General features: G+C 37.7%; 1 protein-coding gene across 1 annotated transcript; it reads right to left on the bottom strand.

The window, feature by feature from the left end:
* Window positions 1-382: 382 nt before the first annotated feature.
* Window positions 383-15,634, bottom strand: soat1 (sterol O-acyltransferase 1). The gene is given in 17 exon segments (XM_088424985.1): window positions 383-1,068; window positions 1,071-1,116; window positions 1,191-1,336; window positions 1,422-1,557; window positions 3,990-4,088; window positions 4,178-4,275; window positions 5,847-5,976; window positions 6,063-6,108; window positions 6,175-6,259; window positions 8,765-8,843; window positions 8,953-9,238; window positions 9,336-9,443; window positions 9,530-9,589; window positions 11,256-11,404; window positions 11,582-11,646; window positions 15,074-15,228; window positions 15,511-15,634. Coding segments are annotated over 16 exon segments (1,707 nt in total). The 5' UTR covers window position 15,228; window positions 15,511-15,634; the 3' UTR covers window positions 383-1,048.
* Between the last annotated feature and the right edge of the window lie 347 nt (window positions 15,635-15,981).

Here is a 15,981-nt window from a genome sequence, read left to right as displayed (position 1 = left end):
ATTCTGCAACTTTTATTGAGCCAGACTCTTCTATTTAAGAGTCTCAAAATATGAACGCTGGAAAAAAAAATACTGCTCATTTACTTACTTACCGTTTACGTACACTCAAGTTATCCTAACAACTGCAATTCAAGTGGAGCAAGTGGCATGCTACTGGGCTGCATTTAATTAGCCGTTCTGCAAACTGATGATACAGTGCCACCCTGTGTTCGAATAATGCTCAGGAAGGCTTGCATTTTTTTTTTTTTTTTTAACTTGGACGTGATCTTCTTCAATTGAAATGAATAATCATAATTGACATTAAAATATGCAATGGATATTTGTATCATGTGGATAAGAAATATCAACTCTGATGGTAAATACCAGGTAAAAGCCCACAGAATTTGCCAACACAGAAAATCATTTTATTCGAAGGGCCCTTCAAAAAACTAACCATCAATACTATTTATGTACGTAAACATTCGGACAGATTGCAGCCACATAGCTGAAAAAAGTGCATGTAATAATTATTATTAATGATAACGTCAGTTTGGTCTCAAACAGTTTTCAGTGATGCTCAGTGTCTGGCCCAGCCAATTCAAATTATACAGATAACATAATTGACACAAACAATATATTATGGATATATTTTTCTTGATAATATACAATTTGAATAGTCCATGAGCCCAAGTACCTCAGAAAATGGAATGCCAAACAAACAAATGAAGTTTTATGATAGGAATGCAATCGCTGGCTTTTTAAAAGACACAAACTGTTAAGGAATGTGTGAATGAGTTGTGCATAATGTCTATATTCAGCAGCTGCATTAATGATCGGTCCTCAATATGGCAAACCAAGTAACCATCCAGTCAAGGGTATTGGGATATACCTGTACATGTTCACTGAACAAGTAGTGTGTGCACATAAACAAGTAAGGCACCAGTTTGAGTGAGGAATAAAGACAAATTGACATATTGACTCTCTTCCACACATCATTACGACAACTCAGTAGTGAAAATAAAGAGCAGATTTCAAAAGTCAGCACACTAATAGAAAATGTGGTCACGGCCTATTCATTGGTCATCATCTTCTCTTACAGCTCCACGAACGAGGCTGCAGTAACTCAAAAAAGGAAGGCTGGAAAAAAAAAAGTATAACAATAAGCATTTTTTAAATTTGTGTAGATAAAGACATGACTAGTCAGGTGATACCTCTTTTAGAGGGCAGTAGCGCTGGGCATACCACTCCTGAGAGTACAAACAGATGATTACACCGTGACCCAAGAAGAGAGAAGTCCACATGATTATATTCCAAATGGGACCTTTCCTCCGATCGTGGAGGATGAAGTTGAATATCACTGGCAGAAATGAAAACAAAAATCATTTTTTTGCCCTAGAGAATACGGAAAAAAACAGGAGGATGAAAAGTTTATGGCATCTTACTTCCAAAACACATAAACAAACAGAAAAGGACCGGATAGAAGAAACCGAAGCAGATGGCAAGGATGTACTCGTGGACGACTGCAGATATTGTAAAGACAAACAGCATGGCCGCCGTTCTGAAGCGTTTCTGGGAGATCTGCAATTACAAAAGTCAATTCAGAAACATTAGTGACAGGCCGCTTTAAAAAAAAAAAAAAAAAATCTACACTATCATCGCTGTTCACATGTCAAGACTTTTGTGATTTACAAAAATGAGTCCAAGATCATTCTAAAAGTTCTTTCACCATTAGATGTGATCTGTATTACCAGTAAAACCCAACGCAAAATATATTTGAGAGGAAGTAAAATTAAACCTAAACATATTTGCCGAAGTGTGCATACCCTCTTCTGAAATAGTCAATCAAAATGAAACTTATCTTAACTTGGAGTTAGCACACACCCGGTGCTATTTTAAGTGCTTCTAATTAACACCAAATACGTTTCAAATGTTCAAGTCCACTTTTGGAACATTGCTTTCATTCTAGAACCATGGTTTTTATGCAAAAATTAACTGCTGTTTTGGCCTGGATTGGATTCCTTCCCTCAGTCTCAGGTGCTTGTTGCATTTAAAAGGTTTCTAATGATGTTGTGTTTGAGAAAAATATGTTTTGGTATTATAGCTAAAATGTTGAACTTTGGTATTATCAAGCAGTGGGAGGCACTTTTTCAGGACTGACGGACTGTCCGTCACTCTGTTGCCGACGGACGCCGGTTTTGCTGACGGATCCACGAATGATAGGAATACTTAAAAAAAAATAAAAAAAAAATAGAAAATTAAAAATGTCAGAAGAGCAATCTATCTTAGTCCTGGTTTCAAACACCAAAATGCACACTTTCCACAATCTCGCCGACCAAGAGTGAAAGGTAATGTTTAGCATTAAATGTTGAGATTTTTTGTGTTATTTTCTTTTTTGAAATATGTTCTGAAGAAATTGATTGATGATAAGAGTATTGTGGGATGTGTTTCCACTGCAAAAAAAATTTGCCATCTTTCTCTGATTGGCTCTTGGCCAGGAAATGCAAGATGTTTTTTAATTCCCAAATAAAGGTGTTTTTCTTTAGTAAATTCAACCTCAGCAATACTTTGTATTTACTTGTAATGTAGTGTATGTGACGGATGAAATTTAGACAAATTTGAATGAAAAGTTTAGAAAACCATCTAAAAAAAGCCAAGCAGTTATAAATGAGAACCGACAACCACCATTTTAGTATCATTTAAAGCAATGGTTCTCAAATGGAGGTATGAGTACCCCTTGGCGTAGTCGAAGGAACTCCAGAGGGTACTCCGGATTTTAAATAAAACAAATAAACATAAAAAACTTTAAAAATAATTATTAATTGAATGCTTCAGGAAAATATGTTTATAAAACAAATTTTATGTTCAGTTGGTTATTCCATGACATTATTTTAAAAATCTTGTTTTTTTGTTTTGGAAGTCATCTTGGTAAGCCACCCAGCTTTTTTAAGAGGAAACTTTCTAAATTCAGATCGTCTCAAGATATGATGCGGAAGGCCTCCAAAACATGCGACAATTATTTCTTTTTGAGAACAGGTCTGACACTTTCTGTTCATTATTTTTTGTGGACAAATATTAATGATTAAATTAATTATTTATTCTTGTGAATAGATCTCTACTATGATCGCAGAAGAAGACACTTTATGTTGAATATTCTTCTATCGACAAATATTTATTTGTAATTATTTATTTTTGAGAACCGGTCTGTTGGCATTCCCAGGTTTGTTGATTATTTTGTAGTGGGCAAATATGTATCAATAGTTAAGTTACTGTATTTATTTTTCATAACAGATCTCTTCTATAATCCAAAAGAGGACACTTTATGTTGATTATTTTTTGTGAACCATTCCAAACAAAGTTTGAAAGGTTCTCAAGTTTTAAGTGTTATTTTAAAGGTTCTAAAATCAGACGCTGATGGCACGTTTTAAGTCTTTTTTTTTTCCCACCCAAAAATACTTTGCACTGGTTAAGGGGTACTTGGCTGAAAAACATTTTACAGGGGGTACATCACTCAAGAAAGGTTGAGAACCACTGATTTAAACCATGATAATGCCATCCAGTAGACATGCACGTCATATGCATTCTCATTCCTCCTGCATTGACTCTAAATGGAGATAAAACTGTCTTGTAGTTTAAAGGTAAAGCCCTTAGGTGACTCTGTTTTCATGTTACACTTATATTTGGGGGGGGCGGGGGCGATTTTCAGCATGAAAATATGGCAGACTAACAATGACAAAAGGGGGCGGGGCACTGACGAATGACGAATGTTGGACCAGCAAAAACGTAAGTTGCCCAGACTACGCCGTTTATGGGGGGGCCGCTCCACTATTTGAGTAGCACTTCTTTAGATAGATGAAAATATGTGGATTTTGCGGCATAATTCATATTCTAAAAACACAATATTAGTCGAAATGTTTAGACTAGAGGGGACTACACAGACTATACTGTCAAGAAAATGTTTGAGATGATTTCCCCTTTAAATACTGAAGCGTACCAAAGGCAGACCCACTCACCCAAAGAAAGTCCCTATACACGTAATGAAACAGCCAGTCATGAACAACAACATTCCAAGTACGGTAGTAGTTGGCAAACGATGTTGAGTTCCACCAATCCTACGAGATGGAATTAAAATCAATTAGTTGGATCACATACCACACAAACAAAAAGTTCATTTTGAGAGAGTGAGTAGAAGGTGCGGCACCTTATAGAACATCCTATCACCAAAACGAAGCATTTCCGCAAATGCATTAAGCCAACAATGCAGGAAAGCAAAGAACCCCAAGAAAAGAACCAACACTCCTGCAAAAAAAAAGAAGAAAAATGATTCATTCTATGTGGTGAAGAGAACACATTTGTCATGAACTGAATGGATACAAGCATATCTAAATAATCAGTTCCCCTCATGTTGGGCAATAATATCGATATATTGCGATACAGAGTAGATATATTGTTAAACACAGTCCAGCTGTACTACTTGTTTTCGTGTTCAGTTCAGTTTGCAAAATATCGTATATAGGTTTTGAGATGTGTTATTTTTGCAATATCTTTTTTCTTTAAAATTAAAAAATTAAAAAAATCAAGTCTGCTCCGGTGTGGCTTTCGTATCATGATTTTTTTTTTTTTTTTTTTTAATATTATGAATCGTCTTTTACATGTAAATCATTCCAAGTTCTTCAAAAACCCCACATGAAATGTTACAATACATTACCTATGAAGTGAGGCAATGCTCCAACTCAAAAGTGGTGGTAGAGGAGGAGGGCAAATGTCAGAAAAAGAAAACTTTATGATATGAAGTTTACACTTCCTTTGTTTCTGTCGTTGTAGTCATATCTCGGGGTTCCTTCTCCTGTTCAAGTCGCCCGTTTCCATAATATGAAAAAAAAAAAACTGCACAGAAGTGACCGGATCTCGATGTTTCACTGTATTTGATAAATTATGACAATAGATTTCTCATTGGTTTTTGCTGTATTATTTTTCAGCAACAACAACTAACTTACTTGCTGAGTGCAAACCGATGAAAAGAATAAACTTAAGTAGAACCAAGCATATTATTTACTTTTAAGAAAATGTGAATCAATTAGGAGTCAAAATGTAATTTTCGGTCATTTCAAACCGAATTTATTCCAATTTTTTGCAAATCGGATTTTTTAAACTGGGTCTCAATTGACCTAGCACAGTAAATATTAGGAATCAGGTGAGAAACAAATCAGGTGAGGAATGCTATTTCACACTGGTAAATAAAATATTAAGATAAAATATTGAGGTTGTCATGGAAACATGTAGGAAACATTGTACCCTGGTTGTAGTGCTTGATTTGACTTATAATCCAAAAAAGAGCTTACATTTTTAAATGTTAAAATTGCTGTGGATGAGCTTAATTAATTGTGGTAGCCGATATCGTGATCGTGATTAAAACTTGATTAATTGGGCATCCCTAGTATGAATTGGTGCGTAATAAGAGGCACGTGTGGCAAAGTGGTACTTCTATGTTCCTGCCACATCGGTGCCATCTAAGAGTATTCTCAACTCCTGGGGACATATTAACACAGTCAATGAATGGCATGCTTGAAATAAAAAAAATGTTGTTTTTTTTTTTAACAACGTTTAATGTTTGCTCATGGATGTCAATGATGTGTGGCTTCTGAAAAAGAATAAACAAAATGTGTATATTCTAAATGTGTCTATTCTAATAATTTACTTCTGTTTTTTCAGTCATTGTTAATATATATACAGTATATACCATAGATTTTTTTTTTTTTTAAACAAAGATTGCTGAACATATCAAAGTATCGCAATACGGCCTTGCTATATCGCAATATATCGCAATACACTTTTAAGACACAATACCCAGTACTAGTGGCTGATCTTACCTGGCAGGATGGAGTTAAAGACGCCCAGGACCATGGCCCTCAGGTCAAAAAACTGAAGACTGATGCTGCGGAACTGAGGGATGCAGAGGCGCACAAACACGTAGTACGCATAAAACAGACAGCCGAGTACCTGTGAGAAGAAAACAAAATGGAATTGTAAGATAGTCAGACGCATTATTTGAATTAGTCAGCGAGAGTTCAAAAAGGGACTGGTACCTGTAGTAACTTTGTGGCCACGTAGCCCCATCTGATCATCGGGCTCCTGCATTACAAATATAAGCTCATTAATTTGGGTGCTCCATCTTCATTGCAAAATTGATGGGTTTACCTTGGATATTTATCTCTGTAGATAAGCGTTGGTGCAAACAAAAAGTAGATATACTGAGAAACATGAGGAACTTCAGGGCCTGGACCTATATACAAGACAAAGTAGACTAATTTAAAAAAAAAAAAAGCAAGAGGAAAGAAAAATAATTCAGCTGTAAATTGAAATGCTAGTAGAACCCCCCCATTCATAGTTAAGTAGTAAACAAAACAGCCAATAGGACAAAAAACAACAAATATTGCATGTGAGCTCAGTGGCCCTAAGTAGGGTGTGACTGATTAAATGGCCGATCTATCAAATCAGCCAATCATGGCTATTAAACGTCAGCTAAAAATAATGTCAAATGACTGATGTTTGTCGATTATTTTAACTTTTTACCTTTACGTATTCCAACCATTTGTAACAGCAGTTGTACTCAAGTAACAGTTGGGTCATTATTTGTTACACACAAATCCATACCATTGCCAAGTTGTATTCTTAACCATATATGGCACACATTTACATAAAAAAAAGCTCAAAAAAGGTGTATTGAAGGTTTGAAAACATATATTGACGTTTTTTTTATTTTTTTTATAAAACATTATTTGCTTTCAAGCAAAATATAGAAATTACAATCTGTAGACTTGATTTTCTTTTTTTTAGAATCACTTCTAGTGAAATTCACACAGTCTTTAGAAGAATATATATTTCCTGAATAATTTTCTTTTACACTTACTACAAATACAGTGAACAGCATACAAAGTGGAATATATGCTATTGAGCAGGTAGGCTGGAGCAACAATGTGATGCAAGCTCTCCCTTCCAGTGCTTGTCCTATAGTGAATTTGGGTGAATGGGTGCTTTGGAGATCTTGCCTACATCCCAAGATATCAGGTGGAATCTTGCTTTTTTTTAGTTTCCTCAAATACACACTAAGTGTTAAGGTTGAGTCAGTTTGTTTCCTGAATGAAACATTGTGCGAGATGAGGGTTAAATATATATGATGAACTATCTTTCATAACAAAGCAAATCTTAAATTTCAAAAGCAATGATTAGGTGAGTGATGGAAGACAGTTGTGCAAAGAATTGACTTGGATGTCACGACTTCACACATGACGTAAAGTCACCCTAACCCTCAAAAAAAAAAATCCTGTAAAATATAGTGCAAAATCAATTAAGCATAAATGTGGTAAATATGATACTATGTAATATGACAAGAATGAATGTCATTAATCAACCTGGTTAACTATGTCACACAACACATTCTGTGAAGTTCTTTTCTTTTTTTTTTTAAACAACATACCTGTATTAACTATTGACCCCTGCTTATTCACGGGGAATAGGTACAGGACCGGCTTGTTACTTTTTTAATGATGATTCATAATATTAATCGGCCGATTAATCCGTCATCGATATTTTTTCTGCCGAGCATCGGCATTGCCTAAAAAAAACTTGACCTAGCCAAGAGGAAAACAAGATTACACACACTCACCAGGCACTTTTTAGGTACATATGTGCTCAACAAATTGTCATCTCTAGGCAAGCCCCCTCAGCAGCTAGTTTAGCCACGAGCTTTGGCTACTGCCTATTAAACATGACAATAATGAGAGAATGCCATGCCAGAAAATAAGCTACATTTTTTACACCATTCATTTATGGGTAAGAATTACAAGGAGGAATTAAACGCGACAAAGGTGGCGAAACCATGCTACTATAATTTCTAAGATAAGAAATAAATAAATGACCGGGATTTATTTTTACTTGGGTTAGTCTGGGGCGGTGCACTTCAGAAGTCTGAATGAATGAATGTAACTTTATGGCAACATGCACTCTCTTCACCTTTTGTGATTGCTCACGAGCCTGCAAAAGTTTTGTTAGCCCACAATGTGGTCGCCGGGTCAATTGCCGTGGTTCAGTGTTGTCATGTGAATACTACCCATATCTGCATAAAGTACAATGATACTGCTGCTGAAATAATACCATAGCAAAAACATCGCACTTTCATTGGTAAAAAAAAAAAAAAAATGGAATAATAGCTCAGAGATGAACAACTTCAATTTGTTTTCATTTGCATGAGTAAAAAAAAAAAAAAAAAAAAAAAAAAAAAAAAAAAAAAAAATTATAAGAATACTAACTAAAATATTTTTGATCAAATTCAAAATTAACTGAATAAAGGAGAGTTATTATGATTAAAAATAAGTATATTTGGACCGGTTTGGTCAGACATACATCTGTAGTTACATGGCGCCCTAACACATGCGTCTCCCGTGCGACGAGTACCGGTGCTTGAAATTATGGAATAGCGTTATTTTTGCACCATAAAATTCCCAGTATGCTACTGGTACTGGCACTTGGTGCAACACTACACCATTCAATATAAATTAAGGATGTTGGTATTTGTGAAGATCAGAGTTCAAAGTGAGACAGTTTTGTGGTAAACAGAAAATGAGGTGTGTCTAATCACCCCAATAAAATTTCTTCTCTCGCCAAAAAATAGCTGAAGTGAAACAAATACCGTATGTATGTATGATGTCCACAGAGGCTCTTACAGTATCCTTAACTTATCGGGAACAGTTTAAATTGCTACCATTAAGATTGTGAGAAGTGGACTTACTGGACTTGTCCTTGGCCCAGGCCAGAATTCTTGGTACGTTCTCTCTAATAAAGGAGTGGGCTTTCATCATGAGTCTCACCTGGAATGCACAATTGACACATCAATTTTTTTTTAACTCTGTCCCGACTAAAATTTCACTTCCATACATAACTGCTATACATTCAGACCATTAAAACAATAAAGAATACCTGCTCCAAGATGATAATGAAGCACGAGGCTGGGGGCAAACTGTTGACCACCACTACATATGTGGGTAAATAACCAAGGACCAACACTTGGTAGAGAAGAAAAACTGAGCCAAAAAGAAAAATATAAAGCCTGTGGTGACCGGGAGAGCCAGACTGGGTGTGCACCCACAGCCTGAACAAGGGATAGGGAACCACTAAAACAGAAAGGAACATGAAGATCCACGTGCACATCACCAGCGGAAACTGTCCAAATGCATATACAAGTAGGTCAAAATCTAGCACCAGTCTGAAAAAAATATAGCACATAGGACAACTTGACTTAGAACAAATTTAAAGCACAGAACTGAAGTTATGTGAACTGTAAAATAAGTCTTGTATATTACCTGCCTTCATCTATGAAATCAACCACCAGTGTACTGAGGATAAAGAGAATGAGCAGGGCAATAAACATATGGTAGATTGTCCGGATGTGGTTCACCTCAAAAAGCTCACTGTGGGGAAAATAGTAATAGTCTGGTGACTGGAAACACTTGGTAGCAAGGAACAAGTGTCAGGCAGTGAAGATTTCTCAACTTACTCAAGAAGGGACCTTCGACTGACAAACTGTTTGCCCTGGCCGTGAGGGGGTCGGAAATGCCTGGAAGAACATATGAGGAAGTGAGTAACACATTTGTTGTCGGGCCAAAACATGCTTAAAGGAAAGTCAAGTCAAAAATGTTCTTTCTATGTTCTATGTGGCCCCCACTACTCTAAACATGGTATTCTGATAACTATTGCACTTGTGAAATACACGTTTCTTCATCTCAGAGGCGGTCATTTTGCCCCTTGCTGTTGACAGAAAATGACATCACAGTTGCTCGCAGTTCAGCTTGTAAACATCTGTGTGGCCCCTCTATAGTTGGAACACCCACTGCAGTCCCCCTTTTTGGAAAGGGGAACCACTGGGCTAGTCTGTCAATCCAGACAAACGGTTCCCTATGTCCACACTATGTTGCAGAGAAATGTCAGCCACATCCACTCCCGGGGCCTTGTCACCAAGGAGTGAGCGCTTCTATAACTTCAGTATTAGAGATAGGAGAGCCCATATCAGTTTCCAGACTCTGCTTCCTCAGAGGAAGACATGTTGGTGGAATTCATGAGGTCCTTAAAGTATTCTGGCTACCGGTTTACATAGGCCCAAGTTGAGGTCAGCAGCGTCCCATCTCACTGTACATAGTTTTAATGGTGCATGGATGGTGGATCAGAATTTCTTCGAGGCCGGCTCGAAGTCGTTTTCAATGGCCTCAATTTACTACCAAACCCTGGTTTTCTTTTTGGCGACTGCCAAACCCACACTCCGGTTGGCCAACGGGTACCTGTCAGTTGCCTCCAGAGTCCCACGGACCAAAAAGGCCCTGTATGATTGCTTCTTCAGCTAGACGGCATCCCCCCAGCTGGTGTCCACGAAAGGGTTTGGGGATTTCCACACTGAAAGGGACTGACCACAACTCTGATCACCCGCTTAAACAATGGAAGGGCAGAACCTGGTCAACTCAAGTCCCCCGCTTCCCTCGGTACATGGAAGAATTACTGCCGGAGGAGGGAAACTCCTTCTGAGAGAGGACTCTGACAGACGTTCCTAGCAGATCCTCACGAAATGTTTGGGTCCGCTGTTAGGTTGGGTTGACACGAAGGATGAGGAGGAGGAAGCAGCACTGTACCGGAGCATTCTGCCTAGATTTCTTTATTAATAAATTGGAATTTCAAGTGTAAACTCTGATTTTAATCTTTGCTCAGCTACAGTTTAATTGGATTTGAATTATGATGTAAATAGAAGTATTTGGAACTGTTTTTTTTAATTGCCTACTTTATTAATTGCTCTATTGTGTGGAATGTAACTCTGTTCGGGGAAGTGAACAAAAGAATTTCAGTGTGTGCTGTAGTGTTACAATGCATATGACAATAAAACTCTTGAATCTTGAAAATGAATATTTCTTCATTAAATTGTATCATACAGAACTTAACTTTGGATATTTAAATTTAACATGTCTATATGCTTGTATCACAACAACATAACAGCTCAGTCTTAATAGGGTTTCTTACATTAGATCTGAAAAAAAAAAAACGATGTCATCCTGAGAAGATTTTTTTCATGTTTTTAAACCTCATATAAGCGAAACAAGGTCACCAAAAGATAAGGAGCAGCTTTCAGTAAGATGCAGTGACTCTATACAACATTGCACACTACAGCCACAAGACATCTTATCATAAATTTAACAACTCTCTAATCAATAAAAACTGAGAATTTGGATTTTTATGCCTACCTGAGTTTGCTTCTCTCCTTGTCTGACAAAGGGGATGAGAAGACAGCAGGTAAGCTCGAGGGTTCCAGTTGAGCCGACTCCTCAATAAGACTGTCCATGAAGTCATTGACCTGGTTGTCAAACTCATGCATCAAGTCCTTCTTCAGGAGCTAAGGAGAATGAAAATTAGGAACAAGTCAAGTCTAAAAAAAGGAGAGAGCTGCTCTATGAGGACAGTGACCATGATTCACAGTGAGGGAAACTTGACCTTACTTTTGGTTTCCTGAGCAACTCATGCAAATAAGCATGATGAACCTTCCCCCAAAACAAATGATGGAACTTCTAACCTCTGCTTTCCTTTTCAGTTGTAGCTTCTTGCTGATCATATACTGATCATATACATCAATTTTCCCTGGAATTATAAAAGGCACAAGCACACACATTATGTGAGCATTATGTGAGAATAGAGTGTGGTGAAATATACACCGGAAATGCCAAATACAATTCATTTATGTATACTGTAAGTAATACAATATATCTAATAAGACGAAATATCCAAAGGACATGAGATTGAAAGAATGAGTCGAAACATAAAAAAACAATGTATTAAATCAATTTTACGTTATGGATGCGTTGCATGCCAAAGAAACATGTTGTACTTCTTGAAAGGGATGGCACAACTCTAAATCTAAAGTTTGAGATCAATCGAAGAGGCGTCTGGGAGTTAAGGCCTGCCAAATTTGAACACTTTCATTGAAAAAGAGGTGTATATCAAAAGTTATGGCAGGCGTTCTTGCTACTCCAGACCACCAGAGGCAGTGATTATGGAATGAGGAATAACAGTGAGGTCAAGAAGAATGAAAGGCACAAACCTCATTGGAAAAGACCACGAAGAGCCAAAAATGTAGAAATAAAAATTTTATGCAATCACTAAAAAAATAAGATATAGATTACTATTACTAATTTTGCACACCTGCAGTGTGATTGATTGGTCAATGTCCTGCCTGCTAATGGTGCCACTTCCATTGTGTGACAATGTTGCAGGTGTTAACATCTGGATTTGTTTTTGTTTCCTTTTCTTTGCATGTCTTTTTTGTCTATTTCGATGATTGCATCTTTTATGCAGCGTTTTTCTTTAAATGTGTTTGTATTTTTTGTTTGCAGCTGTTTTTAATTTGGGTATTGAAGGGATTTATGGAATTTCATATATGACCAGGAAGCTTTCATTAATTTTCTCTGGAGATATATTGTGTAGTATAGATTGGTAGCTTCTTCTTCACTCTTGGCTTGTAATAAGATCAGATGGGCATTGGGGTCTGGTCACCTCCCAGGGGGCCTTCCTGCAGTGACCGACGCCATAACACAGAGAAGAGAAGGAAAGTGTCTCCACTGCGCATTGTTTCATTCTCAACCTCGAATACACATATCAGTCAACTGACGCCCCCAAGTCTCCGACTATGGAGGACTCCAATGTATCTCCAAGATTGTTCGCCAAGGTGCTGAGGTGGCAAGATTCGAACCCTCCACCCGAAAGGAGGCAGCAGGGGACGGGAAATAACTCAAAATGCGGACCTGGCCATGGGACCACCCCTTTTGGTGGACCAGCGAATACAAAAGATGGGAGCGGAAGACAAACTGGCATCATTCTCTCCATGACACGGGAATGATCCAGAGATCCGTTTTGGAAAATTGGCTTGTAAACTGCAATAAACAATTTAGTAATAAATCATTGAAGTGTTGTTGACACGATGAACGTGTGCATGTGTGTTTAGCCCGGCTCATACCCGAATGTGCAGGTATCTTTCATAAAGGTATGTAAACAATATCTTTCTCAACTTTCTTGAGAAAAAGACGGTGGGTATGGAAAATCTCTTATTGAGCGTAACTCGGCCCAGTTCAAAACAACCTGTGCAATCAAATTCCTTTATTTGCTATGACAAATTCTTCGTGAGCAACATAATTATTCTGTGGCGAAACGACGTCCATCCTCCTCATAACATCCAAAGTGGTGCGTGGGAGAGACAACAGTTTGCTTCATTCAGCATTAAACTCAGTGGTGTATGACCTGGTGAAACTTATGATGCCATGAATCATCACATTTTTACTGCAACAACAACATAAGCCATTCACTAAAGTCACTCTTTGACTGGCTATGTTGAATTCACTCCGCCTCCATCACTACTGTTTTACGACTTGTCTTCCACGCATCGCTTTTCTGATGTCACATCTGCTCTTTGGTCTGTTTGGTCATGTTTGCACCACTTCAGAAATGCGACTGTGCCAAGACTCATGAGCTGATAAAGCGATGATTGCGGCTCCCAGGCTATATACAGTAAATGCACTCCAACGACCATTTAATTTTATTAAATTGTACTTTTTCTTTGTATTTTAAGACTGAGAGCGGCACGATGACAGAATGGCTAGCATATCCAACTCACAGAGTTTGCAAGTTCTCCCCTGCCTGCGTTGGTTCTCCCCAGAACTCGGATTTCCTCCCACATTGGCAAAAACATGCATAGTAGGTATGTTGGACACTCCAAATTACCCTGAGGTATGTTTGTGAGTGTGAATGGCTGTTTGTCTATGTGTGTACCCTCAGATTGGCTGGCAACAAGTTCAGTGAGTACCCCATCTACTGCCTGAAAGACAGCTGGGATAGAATTCGGAGCTACCACGACCCTCGTGAGGCTGGGTGGTCAAGATGATGGACAGATTTTATGGTTGGTGTGAACAATATAGTGCAATCGATGTCTACTCCAATTACTTAACCATTTTAACACACAAAAATATATTTGAAGCTGCGTGTTAGTACAAAAATTAAACCTAAATTATCTTTTGTACGTGTGTGTGTGTGTATATATATATATATATATATATATATATAAAAATTTAAACAAACCCAGTTTGTTATGAGGAAGCGTGAAATTTGCAATTTTTATTTTGTTAACTTCACTATGGCTGAAAAATATGTTGAATAAAAAGGGCAGCTATGTTTGGCTTAAATGCTTTTTTTGTTTCGTTTCTGCTAACGTTTGCGATAGGGGTCCTTGGAAAATATGCTTTCCAAAAAGGGGTCCCTGAAGTTTGAGAACCCCTGTCCTAGGTCCACAGACCATTCAAACCTCAAAATAAATAACCTTCAAGTATTTGACATGGTTTCAGACATTTAAAGGAATGTGATTAGAGAAATGATTTTCACAGCATTTGGAATAAGATGGTGACAACGTGCAATTTCACTCTTCCATAATCTGTGACCCTTCTACACCCTTCTGCTCGTAAAACGCCATTATTTGCAATTCATCTGATTATTTTCCATTTCCTCTGAAAGGGCTTGTGCTGATTCATATTTCTTACTAAAACCTCAAACTAAAGGTGATTAATCAGTTACTAAACATCTAATAGATTACCAAATATATTAATTTATTAATTGGGCTCCTCCCATCTGTGGTCCCTTCTGGAGGTTTCTGATTTTCCCCTAATTGGGGTTTTTGAGTTTTTCCTTCCCCATTCTGGGAGCTTTGACAGGGGTTGCTATTGTGTACCTTACACCGAAAAGATGTCTCTGTTTGACTTCTTTTTTCGAAAGAAGTCTCCACATGACCTCTTTTCATCTGTGAAGCCCTTTGAGACTTCGGTGATTTAGGGCTATACAAATAAAATTTGATTGACTGATTGATTAATAGAGCAATTATTTTGATAATCAATGTATCATTTGGATAAGTAGCACAAGATTTAATTTAAAATGGTCTAAGGTCTGGAAATTTCATCTTCTCACCAGAAAATATCCAATATCTGTTGAACAACATGAAAGCAGACACTTCACCATAAGGATTTCATACCAATGCTGCTAATGTGACTGTCTCCATAGGGCTTGTTGTGCTCTCCTTGGCTACACTCGCCATTCAATGAACTATCCGAGTCAAAGAACTTGGAAGATTTGGCTGAGTTTCGTTGGCGCAAACAGTCACTGCTGTCATCCTCATTTTCGTTCATCCTATAAAGCAAATGAAGACACGCAAATTCAAGTTGTTGTTGTTTTGTAACTTACATCTCACTATTGACTATGGACACAAGAATTTGAAGGATTTTGAGCGAGGCACAAAATCAGCCCAGTAAGACAAGTGAATCAGTTTCACATGACTCTCTACCGACAACTGGGAATTCAGTTAGCACATGGAAAGCCAGTGAGCTGCCAGCCAGCTACCTTAGCCAAATTATCATCGCCAACAACAGTTTCAAACACGATAAAGATTTGAAAAACGAACAAAATGCTCACGTGAGAACCTCTCGGGAACCAGACCCCGGCTCCGCACGACGTGTCCAGTCCGCACCGCAGTACGCGTTTTTACAAATGACATCAATGTCAGCACTGACACAGTCCCCATGGCGTTTACAGTGTGGAGACGATGACTAAACAGCTCGACGCCCATTGGCTGGACCGCCCTCCTCCTTGAACGTCATCAAGCGGCGTGATTTTCATATCATTAGTCCTTAAAAAAAAAAAAAAAAAAAAAAAAAAAAGGCAACATTTGTAGTAAATAATCGTGGTGGAAAGTACATGAGGTTTTTTTCTGGGAGATTCTTACTTTTACTCATTACATTAGGTCATTCATAATGGTATGTATTGTATATTGCAAAGTGTGATGGTGTCAGTAAAGTTAAAAAAAAAAGGAATGGAAAGTTTTGTAAATGATCCGTCCATTCATTTTCTAGAGCCACTTATCCTTACTAGGGTCGCTGACTGTTT

Source organism: Hippichthys cyanospilos, chromosome 10 (genome assembly GCF_059441005.1).
Source record: "Hippichthys cyanospilos isolate Australia breed blue-spotted pipefish chromosome 10, RoL_Hcya_1.0, whole genome shotgun sequence".
NCBI lineage: Eukaryota > Metazoa > Chordata > Actinopteri > Syngnathiformes > Syngnathidae > Hippichthys > Hippichthys cyanospilos.
This window is presented reverse-complemented; position numbering and strand designations above follow the sequence as displayed.